Source organism: Phalacrocorax aristotelis, chromosome 6 (genome assembly GCF_949628215.1).
Source record: "Phalacrocorax aristotelis chromosome 6, bGulAri2.1, whole genome shotgun sequence".
Taxonomy (NCBI): Eukaryota; Metazoa; Chordata; class Aves; order Suliformes; family Phalacrocoracidae; genus Phalacrocorax; species Phalacrocorax aristotelis.
The window spans coordinates 23,850,055-23,865,363 of NC_134281.1; the positions used below are offsets into that span (position 1 = coordinate 23,850,055).

At 51.1% G+C, this 15,309-nt stretch overlaps 1 protein-coding gene across 6 annotated transcripts in view; it reads left to right on the forward strand.

Annotated features, from left to right (window-relative positions):
- PHF2 (PHD finger protein 2) overlaps positions 1–11,123 on the forward strand; it is a 92,461-nt gene extending 81,338 nt beyond the window's left edge. For 4 of the 6 annotated variants that reach the window (XM_075096668.1, XM_075096669.1, XM_075096666.1 and 1 more), the window contains 5 exons: positions 3,001–3,278; positions 5,013–5,108; positions 6,032–6,141; positions 7,356–7,617; positions 10,172–11,123. In XM_075096668.1, coding sequence (XP_074952769.1) covers positions 3,001–3,278; positions 5,013–5,108; positions 6,032–6,141; positions 7,356–7,617; positions 10,172–10,260 — 835 coding nt within the window. In that variant the 3' untranslated portion in view covers positions 10,261–11,123. The remainder of the gene's footprint in view (positions 1–3,000; positions 3,279–5,012; positions 5,109–6,031; positions 6,142–7,355; positions 7,618–10,171) is intronic. The other 2 variants (XM_075096667.1, XM_075096672.1) reach the window with 2 other exon arrangements.
- Positions 11,124–15,309: the final 4,186 nt, after the last annotated feature.

The following is a 15,309-nucleotide window of genomic DNA, read 5'->3' on the forward strand; positions in this document are numbered from 1 at the left end:
ACCTGCTCGACTTACGGCACATGGGAATGGCCTGCTCCTGCGCCTTTGAGACTTCCTTCTTTAATAACATCCAGCCTTCCTGGACTCCTTTGCCCTTCAGGACTGCCTCCCAAGGGACTCTGTTTAACAATCCAAAGCCTGCCCTTCTGAAGTTCAGGGTGGTGGTTTTGCTGACCCGCTTCCTTACTTCTCCAAGAATCAAGAACTCTATCATGTCATGGTTGCTGAGCCTGAGACAGCCTCCAACCACCACATCACCCACCAGGCTTTCTCTGTTCGTAAATATCAGGTCCAGCAGGGCACCTCCCCCGGTTGGCTCGCTTACCAGCTGCATCAGGAAGTTATCTCCCACACACTCCAGGAACCTCTGAGACTGCTTTCTCTCTGCTGCGATGTATTTCCAGCAGATATCTGATAAGTTGAAGTCTCCCACAAGAACAAGGGCTAGAGATTGTGAGACTTCAGCCAACCATTTGTCAAGTACTTCATCTGTTTCCTCATCCTGATTGTGTGGTCTATAACAGACTCCCACCAGGACGTCTCCCTTATTGGCTTTCCCCTTGATCCTTACCCATAAGCACTCAACCTTATCATTACTGTTGTTGAGTTCTAGACAGTCAAAACACTCTCTAACATACAAGGCTACCCCTCCACCTCTCCTTCCTTGCCTGTCCCTTCTAAAGAGCTTGTAGCTATCCATTGCAGTGCTCCAGTTGTGTGAGTCATCCCACCATGACCCACCATGCAGATGGCAACCACATCATAGTTTCCCTGGTGCGCAATGGCTTCCAGCTCCTCCTGTTTATTGCCCATGCTGCATGCATTGGTATAAATGCACTTCAGTTGATCTATTGATCTCTTCTCCAACACAGGCATGCCAGCCCAGGCTCATTCCTAGCAAGCCTGGTTTTATCCCCTTCCCCCTTCATATCTAGTTTTAAGCCCTCTCAACAAGGCCTGCTAACTCCTGAGCCAGAATCCTTTTCCCCCTTTGCGACAGGTGAACCCCATCTGTCTCCAGCAGGCCTGGTGCCATGTAAACTGCCCCATGACCAAAAAACCCCAAAATTCCACCACTGGCACCAGCCTCTGAGCCACATGTTAATGAGATGGGACTTTCTGTTCCTTTCCGTATGTCTCCTGGCGGGATGTAGGAAAACACTACCTCCGCTCCTGATCCTTCAAGTAATCACCCCAGTTCTCTAAAGTCCCTTTTGATTGTCTTTGCACCTCTCTCAGCTACCTCATCACTGCTGACCTGAACAACCACTAGCGGATGATAATTGGATGCTTTTACTAGCCTAGAGAGCTTCCTGGTAATGTCTCTTCTCCTTGCCCCAGGGAGGCAGCAGACTTCCCTATGGGATGGGTCTGGTCAGCATATCGGGTTCCAGAGCCTCATACCTATTGTGTAAGGGCACCTCGGGGGGCAAAGTCAGCCGGGAGAGGATTCGCCTACTGTGCCGAGCAGGGATCTGCATCCATCTTCCATCTCTTGGGTCCCCTCCCTCTGCCTGGCAGCACAAGGGCAGGGGGCCACTCGTCCTCTTGATCCTTCTATCTGGTGCACTTGTCTCAGGGATGGTAGGGAGTGGCTCCACCAGTCTATCTCCCTCTCGCATTCCCTAATACTCCTCAGTCTTGCAACTTCTTTCAGCTCTTCCACCGTGCTGAGCAGATCCTCCACCTGCTCGCACCTCACGCAGGTCCTGTCTCGGGAGCCCTCCATGACTGGAGCAAGGCTCTGGCACTCATTGCAGCCAGACACCTGGGTGGCTGCGTGTTTTAGTGGGAGGTCTGTCTGCGTCACCACATGCCTTCTGGTGATAGCTGTTGTCCGAGCGGAGACCACGGCTAAGTCTTTTCCGGGAGAGCGTAGACCACGAGGAGAGCTCGCCAGCTGCCTGCTCGCTCTGCCTGTGCAAACTGCCGTGCAAACTGCTGCACCGCGCCCTCTCTGACGCACCACGCCCTGTTTGTGCACTCCTGGTTGCTCGCGCTCCCTAGGGGCCTGTTTAAATCTCCCACATTTGCCCCAGCAACGCCCAAGCCCGTCTGCCTCGCTCGCAAGAGCAGCTGTTGTTTTTGGTGCGAGGGCCCCACCGGGCTCTTTGTCGGGTTCCCTGGCACAGGAAACCTCCTTTTCTACCCCAATCTAGCACCCAGTCGCAGGACTTACTGTTGCTGCTGCCGCGTGCCTCGCCAACTCAAATGTACATGCCAGTCAGAATGTACACATCATTTCACCTCAGCCTAGTCTGTAGGAGTGTGTTTCTTTCTATCGTAGATGTGCCATGCCTGTTGACAACTGGCAATAAAATACCAAAAAGCAAGTTCAATGAAAGCAAGGTTTCCACCCACCCAGTAGTCCACCCATCTAGTCTGTATCTCCCTCCAGCATCTCCCATAATCCACATCCACATCAGAAAACCCTCCCAATGCAATGCAGAAATCTCTTGAATTGCTTGTGCCCTACCATGTTGCTCTTCCAGCAGATCCTGGAGTGGTGACAGCCCCCAGTGTGAACTGTGATCATGAGCTTCCTTCCAGTTGTTCTAGTTCTTCCTCTGCTTACTTGGCAGTATGTAGCAGAAGCCCAAGCATGACATCCCTCTCCAGTGCTGACCCATAAGTCTTCAGAGTTGGTAGTAGAGACACTGGATTGTTGGGAATGCTGTTACAGGCTTTGAAAAGTTACTTGACCCCCATCCTCACCCACCAGTGACAACAGCCCCCAGGGAGCTATCCATCACATGCCCAGCTGCGCAGTGCACAGCTTCCTGGCTTCTGGGGCACCAACCCCAAATCTAATGTGCTGTCTGTGATATTGCTGTTAGCAGAAAAATAGCTGGTGTCACTTGTGGCATGCCCAGCTGCTCAAAGGACAGTAATCAGGAAATCTCTTCTAGCAACACTGTACAGTGAAAGAAGTCAACTGTGAGGGTTCATGTTTTTCTGGAGTTGCTAATAGCTCTTGTATTTCTCAATGTTTCCCCACAGTCAGCCACCTGCATCACCCAGCACACAAGAAGCAATCCAGGGTATGCTATCGATGGCAAACCTCCAGTCATCAGAGTCCTGCCTCCAGACATCATGGGGTACTAATCAGGCAAAGAATAACTCCATCTCCACACAAAACTCTAAAAAAACAGGTGGTGGCAGCAACAAAAATGCCGGCAAGCGTTTACTAAAGAAAAGCACAAAGAACAGTATTGACATTGAAGATTACGATGAAGATCAGGACCACTTAGATGCCTGTTTTAAAGATTCAGATTATGGTAAGTACAAAGGAAGCAGTCTGAGTGAGTGTGTTCCTGGTGTGCATATACAGATTTGTGTGTGTTTGCAAATACCTTCCATGTTTCTCACGATAGGCTTGCTCCCTTTCTGTCCCATTGAAATCTACTGGGTATTTTGGTAAGGAGGAGTGCAAATAACAAGAGGTCTGCATGGCAAAATTAAGCAAACACTGTACGATAGGTAGACTGACTACAGAGCTAGTGGTGATATGGCCATCCAGGTAGACTCTATTTGAGGCATGTCACAATCAGAAGATCTTAAGAGGCGTGGAAGCCCGCTGAAACTGCAGCAGTCAGCCAAGAACAGGAAACTGTCCCAGAAATGTGTGTCAGCTACTGGTATTTATGACAGAAATGTCCTCGTCTGCACAATAGCAATGAAATATCTAGCTAAGATGAATGAGAAGTTTAATTTGTGCTTGGAAAAGGGATCCAATGGTATTTAGAATGTTGGTAGAGAGTGCATGCATCTGAAGCAGAAATGGGCACAAAGCCCAATTGCACCAGTTCTATCAGTTCTGCCATAATAATCTGCAGAAGTATTTTTGAATATAAGAAGTGAGGAAATGAAGAAAAGTAATCATGTGAAGACTGATAGGGGCTGGAAAGCCTGAAGTCCCAAAGAGGGCAAGAAGTTGGTAGAGGCTTATGCTGCATAACAGGAGAGTCTATGTGTGTGTTTAAGTCTCCCCGGCAAGCGTAGCCATCAGAAATCATCTGTTAATGATTGGAAAAATGGAGTGTGTGTTTTCACATTATTATTAACAGAGACGCCAAGGAAAAATGGAGATGCTGTGACATGTTGTAGAAGGCTGCCCAGCCGTTCAGAGTGCACTGCACACGCTGGGATGCAGTGGTAGCACTGGAAGGTGCTTTGGGAAAGAGCACCTTCATGAAGCTGTTGGACAGGGGTGTGGTTTACAGTCAGATGCCACTCATGAACAAGGCTGTGTTCTACTGAAGGGTGGATTTGCTCATTATGTGTCTGTGCTGCCAGTGAACAGAGAGTGTTTGTTGTGAGCAGGCTTGGTTTCCAGAGGCTCTGTTCGTGCCACATCTGATCTGCAGACTTCTAGTATCAATGGCCGAATGTCACAGTAATGCCAAAATCAGTAATGATGTAACAAATGGCAACTGGCAAGAAAATGAAATGCATGTAAAAACAAAATCCAAAAACTTCATAGTAAAGGCTGGGACAAAATTCAGACAGATAAGTTGGTGTTTATCCCAGAGGCCTTTGGTAGAATGATTCACGTTCATCTTTTGGACACGCACACCATGCCTCATTTCCCTCTGCCTAACTGTGCAGGAATCATGCAGGCCAGGAAGGTGTGGTGCTGAATGGAGCAGTTGGCTGACGCGTCTTCAGTACCAGTCTTGCTTGCGATAAGGAAACCTGTTTATGCCTCTTCTGGCTGTGCTGCCACTCTACAGACAAGACTCATTTTTCCTGTCTGAGAAATTTCACTGTGTATCCTAAAAGTAGCTTGTCACAGTTTAATGACAGCAGCTCCCTAATGTAGTGTGTGGATGAGAGGAGGAGAAAGGCTCCTGAATGTTGCAGCTGTGTCAGCACTCGGTGGTACATCTGGGGGACCTTGGTATTCCAGCTGTGATTCCTGTAGTCACCGCACGTGTACAGAGCAACTGGACCTCTCTGCAGAGTAGACCTGTCTCCTACACTGAAGCTATTGCCTTTGTTTCCTACTGTAGTTTACCCTTCTCTCGAATCAGATGAAGATAATCCAGTATTCAAATCCCGATCAAAGAAAAGGAAAAGTTCAGATGATGCCCCTTACAGTCCAACAGGTAAGTCCATATGGTCTTTGCTGCCAGACTCAGGCTAAGTGTGCAGGTCCCTTAAAAAACCAGCCATTTTTCAAGGAGTGTGGCAATTGTACGACCACAACTAGCAATTTCTTTATCATGTGAAGGATTAATCCTTTCCAGTGCAGTGGGAGATGATATCATGCCCTGGGACTCATGCCAAGCAATGCTAGCCTTTCTCCATCAATCAGCTGGCAGGAAAAAGTCATTCCTGGGCAGGTTGTTGGTTTATTTTTCTTCACACTCTTGGTGATGGAACAATTGGCAGCCACTGTAGCAGTGGTATAACAGTGAAACCCCAGACAGCTGAGTAGCCATGGCTTTTAGGTGTTGACTGTGTAAAGAGAAATGAGAGAGAGTGTAAGAATGGTCCCTTCCAGGTTCAGCCAAAGCTGGTGGTTTGGAAGGGTGTTTTTGTTCTGGCTCACCAGAGGCAGTGACAGGCCAAGAGGGTCCTTAGACCCCTTCGATGTGGCCCACTTACAGGGGAGTCTCCACAGCTTGTTGTGTGTGTGACAAGGAGCCCATATCTCATCAGCTTGTGGCACTGCATGTCCACCCCCAGCCGATGGGGCAGTGAACACTGTCCATTTGGAAATGATGCTGGAGTTGCTCATATCTGTAGTGTAGACAGAAACATCCCGTGGCTTTGGCTTCAGGTAGCTTTAGCTGCCAGTGAAGTTGCTCAGCTGTGTTACTTTTTTATTGGCAGCTTCTCCCCAAGCCATTGTGACTGGTGGCTGTCAACACCTCCTGGCTTTTACATGCATCCTGGGGAAGGAAGGGCAGGGGCTGCGGCATCCCTGGCCCTCCCTGCTCAGGAGGGCAGAGCCTTGCTGCCCAATATGTGATTACGCTGCACAGGCACATTCTGCGTGCCTTACCTGCATCTGCTTTCCTTGTAGCACGAGTTGGCCCCTCGGTGCCTCGACAAGACAGACCGGTGCGAGAGGGCACGAGAGTCGCCTCCATTGAAACTGGACTCGCTGCTGCTGCCGCGAAGTTGTCACAGCAGGTGAGGTTGCTTGAGAAGCAGTAGTTGGCAGGAAAGGAAAGCCCTCTCCCCCAGCAGCAGAGTCATGCCCAAACAGCAGAGCAGTGTCAGTCCTTCTCAGTGTTTGTTCATGCCAGTGACACAAGGCTCAGCCATCTCAGGGGTAATAAATGGGATGAAAGTCCAGTAGTGCCACACTGTGTCTGACAACGCTGCAGCACAGAGCCGGAGATGTATCAGAAGTGTAGAGAAGTGTGAGCAAGTGAGCATAGCTACCAGGCTAAGATAGAAGGAGGCTACCCAAAAGGAGTGTGCATGAACTGCATATTGAGGTGTGTTTGAGAGTCTGGCTGGTGTGATTGCCTTGGCTGTGGAAATCGGCTGCTGAGAAGCATAAGGATTGACTTTGAAAGATTTGGTAAACTGTGGGTAACTATGGGTCGATTTAAGCAAAAATACTGAGGCACTTTGGGTATTGATAACTGTCTGGTCTCTGAAGAGGTCAGATAGATACTAAGCACCTAAGGCACATAGGCCCCACAAATGTGACACCATGAGGCACAAAGGTGACAAGGTCCGCTGGAGCAAGGTTGGCGAGACACCTTGGCAAGTCACTGGAGATGCAGGTTTTGGTGGCATTGGGCTTCTGGTATGCATGCGGTTGAGTAGAAGAGCACTAAGAATAGTAGCAGGGTTTCATCAAGAAGTGGACTGAAGGTAGGCAAGGGAAACACCATGGTGACAGTTCTCATGGTATGTATGTATAAGTGCAGTTACAGGTTGAGAGGTAATGTGTGTGTCCGAGCAGGAATCAGAGTCTGTGAATCAGTGGGATGTTTAATATCCTCCATGCTATTGTGAAAGTGTATGAAGATACCTGAAGATAGGAGGTGCCAGTTTTTGTGGAACATCGACAAGTTTGTTTGTGCAAAACCACGCTGGTCTCCCAAGGCAGGGTCATTTTTGTCCTGGCTGGCTTCCACTCGCTGCAGTGTATGCAGAGTTAACAAACGAGGCTCTGCACAGAGCGCACACATAGATGCAAGAAAGGCAAGCGCATACATGCAGCAGAGCGAGCTGTGAGCGAGATGGTATCAGAACAGACCCTGAGCAGTTTGTACATGGCAAACTTCATGTGTTTCGTTGTATCAGGACCCTAAGCAACGCTTCTGGCCCTTGCCATAGCTAAAGGTCTTCTGGGGGTTAATCTGAGCTTCATGTTTGTCATTTTAAAGGAGGAACAAAAAGGCAAGAAGAAAAAAAATACCAAAAAGAAGCTGTCAACCAACAATGCGAACAAACCGGCTCAGGAAGGCAGCTCGCCAGAGCCGAAGCTGGAGTCACATGCCAGCAGCCTCACAGATCACGAGTACACCGCAGGGGCCAGCACCTTTGGGGTCGCCCAGCCTAACAGGGGATCGCAGCCGATGGCACCCGGTGTTTTCCTCACACAGAGGAGACCCTCATCATCCTCGCAGAACAATGCCTCCACCAAAGGTACCAGGAAGCGCCTGGGGTTATGGTGTAGGAATGGGGAAGGGTGAATTGGTCATGTAATCCATACCTTTTGCAGGGCCCTCACATGTTGTGTCTGTCACATGTATGTAGAAGTGCTTCAGCAGGTTAGATCTGGTCAGAAATAGGGCCCATGGCCTTGGCTGTCCTGGCACTGTGGGCCCAAATATGCATTTTGCTGCTGGGCTGTTTGTTGCAAGGTGTAAGGCATCTCATGCTAGGAAGTACTCCCCACCATGCCCTGAGGATTCTGAGGAACACCTGCAGTGGTCACGTCGCAGTCCAGCCTGTCAGGTGAAGCCTTGTCCAGGGAAAGACGCATCCATGAAGGCTGTTCTGCCCAGGGCTAGGTCAGGCATTGCTGTGGTGTGGTGGTGTCTGTATACCGGTACGTGTGCTGACATGTACACAAGGACATCCTACTGAGCAGGTGTAGAGCAGTGCAAATCTGCAAACCTGTCCTGAGAGTTGCCACAAGGGAGCGGAGGAATATCAAACCTTGGGAGTAACACAGCTACGCAACCAAGAGAGAGAAAGAGGTTTCTTCATGTCTGCCATAGGGAAAGTGTTATAAAGCTGAGGATGTCCTGAAGTCTGGGCTAGGAACTCTTGTTCTCTGCTTGAACTTTGCTCAGAAAGTGTGTCAGAGACAGGCATGTGGGACAGGCACCGTGTAGCATGAAGATTAAGTGTGCGATCCTACTGGGAGATGCCCTGATGTAAACAGTGAGGCAACGCTGCAGATGTTCTCTGCATTCCCCTATATTTGAGCAGAGCAAGTTAGAAACGGTGCACGGTGTCCTGCCAAAGAGTAAAACGTCAGAGCAGCTTGAACGGGCCATAGAGGAGGACGTGTATAGCCTGTGGTAGGTGCTAGGGTCCTGCCAGGAGCTGGTAATAACTGAGGCTGTCTGCAGAACTGGAGTGCAATGAACATATTTGCCTGGAATTGTGTCTTAGTGGTGAAATGGTGGCATTAGTAAAACAGGTCCAAGCCAGTGGAAGATGTGATGGGGAGTGCTGAATGGAGCCGAACCTAGCCTGGCCGGTAAGCTGGGTGGCCCAGTCAGGGCATCGTGAAGGGAGCCTAACCAGGCACATGGATCACACCTTGCCCATGGTATAGCTCAGTCCTCAAAGGAGGGAAGGAGCCATGTGCCAAGAAAGCAAGTGGCTGACCTCGTAGAGAGTGGAGCACTTCCAGGGCCTCCCGTACAGGGTCTCGGACAGCTGGGGGCTTAAAGAGTCTTAAAGAGGGAGGTGAAAGGGAGAGAAATGAGGCAACTTCCCATGGAAAGTGTCGTCCACGTTGTCATGGTCTTTAAGGTTGGGGCACTTAATGGAGATGGGAAAAGTGGAGAGGAGCTGAGTCTCTGCAGGTATCACAAAAGAGTGCACCAATGGCGGCATGATGGGAAGAGGAAAGGCTGCGTTAGTTTGTGTGGTGCCTGGCAGTCCCAGGTGCCTTGGTGACCAGGGGAGTTTCTGGCCAAAAGGTGGTGGCTGGCAAGCTGCGGTAGCTGCACCAGTCCGTGAGGACCAGTACACAGGGAGCACAGACCTCAGCGAACCACACAGCTCTTGAGCAAGGGCCTGGGCTCGTCGTGGTGGTGTCCTCTCACCGGTATGGGGACAGGGAATGTTGTCCGGTTTGGGTGTGTTGTAGTGCCTTGGTGCTAGCCTGAATCTGTAGGAAGGAAGCGTGTGTGCATGTGTGTCTGTGTGTCCGTGTCTGTGTGTCCATTTTTTCAGTGTCCTCCTGGTAAGGCTGCGTGGAGGTGGTCTCTAGTGCTAGGGGAAGAGAGGGCAAGAAGAAATGCAGAGCTGTGATGGTACATGGGTTGGTCTCAGGGAGGTGGGCAAAGGGCCTGGCATCCTCAGGGCAGTGCTTGGCCCAGGACTCATGGTGGCATGTGAGCTCAGCGCCCCTGTGCTGCAAGTTTCCCTTGGAGGATGGCAGAGAGGAGTCCAGAGGTCGCTTGGGAGTGTGCAGGTGGATGGTGAAGGCAGGCGCTGTAACAGCCCGCCGGGTGCGAGGAGCCGTGGGGTACCTGTGCCTGTGCAGTCGCTCTGGTGGGTCACTGAGGAGCGGCACGGCGTGGGCGTGGCTGCGTTCGGACTGTCGCCCCGTGGGCAGATGTGTCACCCACGAGCGGCAAGTCAGGCCGGGTGAGGCCACGGGGCAGCAGAGCTGGCACTGCCGGGGCAGAAGGAGCCCCAGCAGGCCGGGGATGAGAGGGGCCTGCGCCCTGAGCGGGGAGTGCTCTAGGGGATGCGGCCCCGGGTGCGGGTGAGCTCTGCGCCCCGGCCGCGGGGCTGCCGGTTCGGCATGGGCTGCGCTCCCCGTCCTACGGCTGTGGGGCGCCCCCACGCCTGCGGGGAGTGGTAGTGGCCTTGGCGGTGCTGGGCAGGGGACTGGACCGGCTGCGAGGCTCCGAAGGACGGCGGCGGCCGGCGCGGGGCCGGAGGCGCCGTTTCTGTGGGGCGGTGTGAGGCGGGAGCGGGCCCTCACCTCGCTCCTCGGCTTTCCTTCCAGGAAAGCGCACGAAGAAGGGGATGGCCACGGCCAAGCAGCGGCTCGGCAAGATCCTGAAGATCCACCGCAACGGGAAGCTTCTGCTCTAGCGGCGGGGCCGACAGGCGGCCTGGCGGCGCCGTTCCCGGGGACGTCGCCGCCCGGCTCTTTGCCACCACCACAATAACCCCTTTAACTTTCAGCGGTCGAGTGTACAGAATCCTGCTATAAATATTTTTTAATATAGATGTCATTTCTCAGAGTGCTGAGAGTGACTAGCCGCAAAAAGTTAATACTAATTTCGGCCGCGGAGGAGCGGGCCGGTCCCCCGGCCCCGGCTCCGGGCAGCGGCTCCGCGGGAAGGCGCTTCGCTTCGCCGGGCCGCGCCTCTTCCCGCCGAGCGGGCGGGCACGGGGGGCGGGAGGGGTCCGTGTTGGGCGGAGAAGCCGTGGGGCCGAGCCGTGGGGCGGGGCGGGGGCCGTTGGGCGCGTTTCTCAGGCAACCCCCCCCCCCCCCCCCCCCCCGCCCTGTGTAGCTGCGTTTCCCGAGGCATCCTTTTCCTAGAATGTAGCTTGTACATAGCTTTTGGAATAACCACCACCGGTTTTTTATAAGGGGAAAGTCTCTCCCGGGCGCCGCCCGCCGGTACCAGCTCTTTGCGTAACTTCTTGTACGAGGAGGGAGACAGTTATTTTACTAGCACCTTGTGGAGTGTTTCCGTGTTTTGTGACGATGTAATTTATTAATGTTTGTAGCTTTTTATATTTGTACATTTCTTATGGGCTTTGTTTATATACACACATTACCGGGGCGTGGCGCCTGCGGGGAACCAGAGCCACCCGCGGCCATGGGTGAGGGCCGCCAGGGCCATGCCGGCCTGGGCGTCGCGTCGGCTTTTTTTATTATGATTATTAGTATTATTATTTTTTCGCGACATGTACATTTCTAACAAAGTTTATTGTGGCTATCTATCTATGACGGTGTTTTATTTACCGATTCATATCAAATGCTCTTGTATCGAGTTCACGAAATCTAAGTAAACCTAGAGCAAAGTTTAAAAAAAGGAAAAAAGAAAAAAAAAAAAGAAAGCAAAGTAAACTATTTCAGGTTTTGTACACAACTGCCTGGGCCTGGCCTTTTTGTGGGGTTGGTGAGGGTGGTGCGTGGGGGCGCAGGGACAGCTGTGGGGTCCCTCTTGGTGGGTGGGAGGAGTGGGCAGGGACCTGCGGCGGGTTGGGGAGGGCAGACAGCCTGGCATGGTGCTCTGCCCTGTTCACCCTCCTCCGCAGCAGGAGCAGGCAGGTGGGGGCTCCACCTTTACGCTTTACAAGCACCTTACTTAGTGCTTACAAGGACTTTACAAGCACACCATAGGGTGCTAATCCAGTGCCCTGTCTGCTACCCAAAACCCTTACCAAGACCTCTGCTTGCTGTAGCACCACAAGAAGCCCTGGCTAATTTGGCATGGCCTTGAGTGTCCTGGTAAGATGCACCGTGGTCCACCCAGGCGTGTCTGCCCAGCACTGCTCTCATCATCCACCTCGCTTGGACAAGTCAACACACTCGTTTCCCTCTGCTTCCTCCCTCCATCATGGAGGTCACCAGGTGCTGCAGGCTTTCCCCTTCTTTTCACTCACTGAAAAATCGGATATCTCACCATTTACTTTAAGCCATTTCTCCAGATTGACACTCCTGTCCCTGGGGCCATTTCCAAATAGTAATTGGTTATCACAAGCAAGGCTGAACGTGATACCGACAGCCATGAACCACCACTGCTGCGGTTCTCTTTCCTAACACAAGGCCATTCACATTACCCACACCTGGGCTGCTGCCTGGCACTTGGCTAGTCTGCTGGTGGCAATGTGAGCCAGCCACGGCCTGGACAGAGTGACCCATTACCCCTTCTGACAGCCCCAGGAGGCTCAAGGCTAGCGTTGCAGAGCCCTCTACGGAGAGGTAAGCATGATGTGGTCTCACACCCCAATCATGTTGTATTTGGCTACTCGATGACAATGACACAGTGGGCTAATATGGATCTTTTCACTGGTCACGTCTCTTCCAACAGGTTGCCTTTTGATGAAGCTTCATTTTAAGTAATCCCTTAAGAAAAACAGAAAGCCAGGTGTGCTGTTGAAGGGTTGCTTCCTTTTTGGGAGGCTTTGCCTCTGAATACCTACACCATGTGTCTGTCCTGGGTCTCAGCGATGCACAGCAGGCAAACACAAAGACCATGCATGCACAGGAGAGGTGGTTGCCTGATATTACGGGCAAGTATAAGGCACTGCAAAACTGATCCCAGTTAGATGTCATCAGCCTTCAAACCAGGCAGGCAGTGGTGGCGTGTGGTCAGTGGATGAAGACAGTGTTTCCCAGGGGACACCTCTGAGAACCCATTTGGATTGGAGGGATCTGAAGGAAGGCTGAGAAGTTACTTTAAGCCAAGGGCAAGTTTTTGGCCAAGGACAGCATGGCAAGTATATATGGGGCCGAGGGAGCGTTCCCAAGGGGAGCAGGGCAGTGGACCCTGGGTGGATGTACCACAAGAGGCAGCAGCTGGGGCCTCTCTCACTGCCATCCAGCAGAAAACTTAGTCAAATGTTGGCCATTTGCTCCTGATGCCATGAAAAGCCGAAATCAGGACTCAATAGTCTGGAAGACTATTAAGCAGGTATTCTTTATTGCAGTGCTGGACGCACAGGGGATCACTCCTCCTAGTGTGCGTGCCTGCACAGGGTTAGTTGCATAATTTATACAAGCCCTACATTCATATTCATTAGTTTGCCCCCAAAAGGATACATATTCATTATTTTCCAGTAACTCATTATCATACGCAAATATCCCTTTGCGCATGCCTGTTGGTGGTCGTCAGGGGTCTCTGGATGAAGGATATACTCTTTCTCACTGTGTCTGCTAGCTAACTTTTGCTTTCACGCAAACTGAGTTCTGAGATTACATATCTACTGTCCTTGAGGGATGGTCTGTTCTGGTTTAGTGTTTTGCTCTACAGTTCCTTAGCTTTATGGTTCTGTACATCTGCTTCTTCTAAGGTCAAATGTTGTTGTAAATTTGTTTAGGCGCTTCTTGTCTTGAAGCCTTTCTGACTCTCCCAAAGCAACAAGTTTTAGTCATAACAGTTCTAACTCTATCACTCCTTACAAAGTCACAGGAAAAACCAGTAGTGGTTTCGATAGATGGTGCTTCCCACCAAGTGAGCTCCCAATCCCACCTAGTTCCCACCTTTACTCAGGGTTTCCCTCCAGGAGTGGGGAAAGCACTGCCAGCAGGGATGTGTCCTGCCTGCATCCCCATGCCTTCCCACTTCTGCCTGTGTATTCCCAGCAAGCATCTTGCATTGGCTCACTGGGCTGGTGAGAAGCTCACCTAGAGCCCAAAAAGGAGGTGTTTCATTTTCCTTTTGGAAGGGTGTTTTGGCTCTAAGCAACCTCCATCTCCAACAAGTGCTAGAGCACGTTGGTGCCCACATGAACACAGAGTCAATCAGGACTGTGAACAGCAGTTTGATGCATGCTGTGCAGCAGTGTTCCTGATGCTTTTATCTGTTAGAGATAAAGCTTTAAGCTCCATCAGGGATGATCAGTGTTCTGTTATGTATAGATAATCTTATGTACAAAGCCCAAAACACCTGAAATGTGTGACACGGGCCAGGTTTTGCGGTTGTCTTCTCTGAAGTCACTTCGAAGTGGTGTGAGTATGATGTTCCCTCATGGATATTGATAGAGCATTGATCAATAAACTGCTGTGCCTGCAGCTGCTGGGCATTCCTGTCCAGCATCCCACAGTGCTCAGACTTCGTGAGACGGACAAACCCCACCAAGCGCTGGACGTCTGTAAGCACATGCTGACCTTGTTCCTCTTCACAGACGACAGACAAAACAGTCGTGCTACTGCACTGCATGCTTCAGTAGGCTACCTCAGAACATCATTCTGCAGCTGTGCATCATCCTGCAGCTATGCATCGCTCAGATTTTCCCGAATGCTGGTGAGTTTTTGGGGTTGGTCTTGTAATACGTCCTCACAGAGGCATTTTGGACTGGAGGGAAGGTGTCCGATGGTAATAGCAGACGTTCACCAGCTGGGGGAGTTCACAGTTCAGAAACAACCACAGCCTATAAAATAGGTCCTATTAATACAACGCCTAGCAGCTCCTAAGGCTTGGTGACACGTACAGCTTTTGTTTACCAGGTTTATTACAGTGCAGTTGACGATGCCCTGTGGCTCATTCCCGTGTACAGCTACCAGCAGCCCGAAGAGGCCACTGCAAGGCTCTGTTTCAGTCCATGCAGAAAACACCCTCAGAAATAAGCAATGAGAGAGCATAGCTGCTACAGTCCAAAGGATACTAACAAATCAGTACAGAGCTGCAGCTCTCATCCAGTGACCAGAGGTAACAGGCTGCTGCTCCAGCTCCCATTTGCCCAGCCCAGGGCTGGTTTGGGGTGATGCAGTGCAGAACCTGACTGCCCATGTCCCTGAGATTCAGCCAGGAGGATCCTTTCACAAAGTCCCCTTTGGGCACCTTTAGAAAGCATGGACAGGAGAGCCCAAATGCTTCATCTTAACCAATAACTTGAGCTGGCCTCATTTACAAGCACAGAGGCTTTTCAAGCACCACAGGCCTAGGGCTGTCCACAGGCACTATCGCCCCTGTGCATTCCTGCTGCGGGACACTGGTCAGCCTCCTGGCCTGGGGTGCCAGACACCTCTACCTCCATAGGGCAGCAAGATGGGCAATTTTAACTGTTGGACGATGTGGCTTCCAATACATGTAGCGTGGCCATCCAAAGGTTGAATGGTGTCTTTACACTTTCCAAAGCATCTCTTACCCATAGCCAGTAGTAAGGTTTAAGGCCAGTGCTGCAAACATCCTTCTCACGCTGCTTCTCAGGTAATTCCATGATGGCATTTCAGAAAGGACTGCCTTGCTGGCCTCTTGGATTATTAAGGGCTTCTTGCCATTCTCTCCTGGTTTGTCTTGGCTTTTTCAGTCTTCTCCCTAGGAAGAACATGTAGTGGCTTGTTATAAATCATTCCTCAGTCCGTTATTCTGTCCTGTCATTTCAAATCTCTTGCCTATTTCCTGAATTGTTACCATTACCTTTGCCTGCATGGATTTTTCTCTTCCTCTGTGCCCACAAATA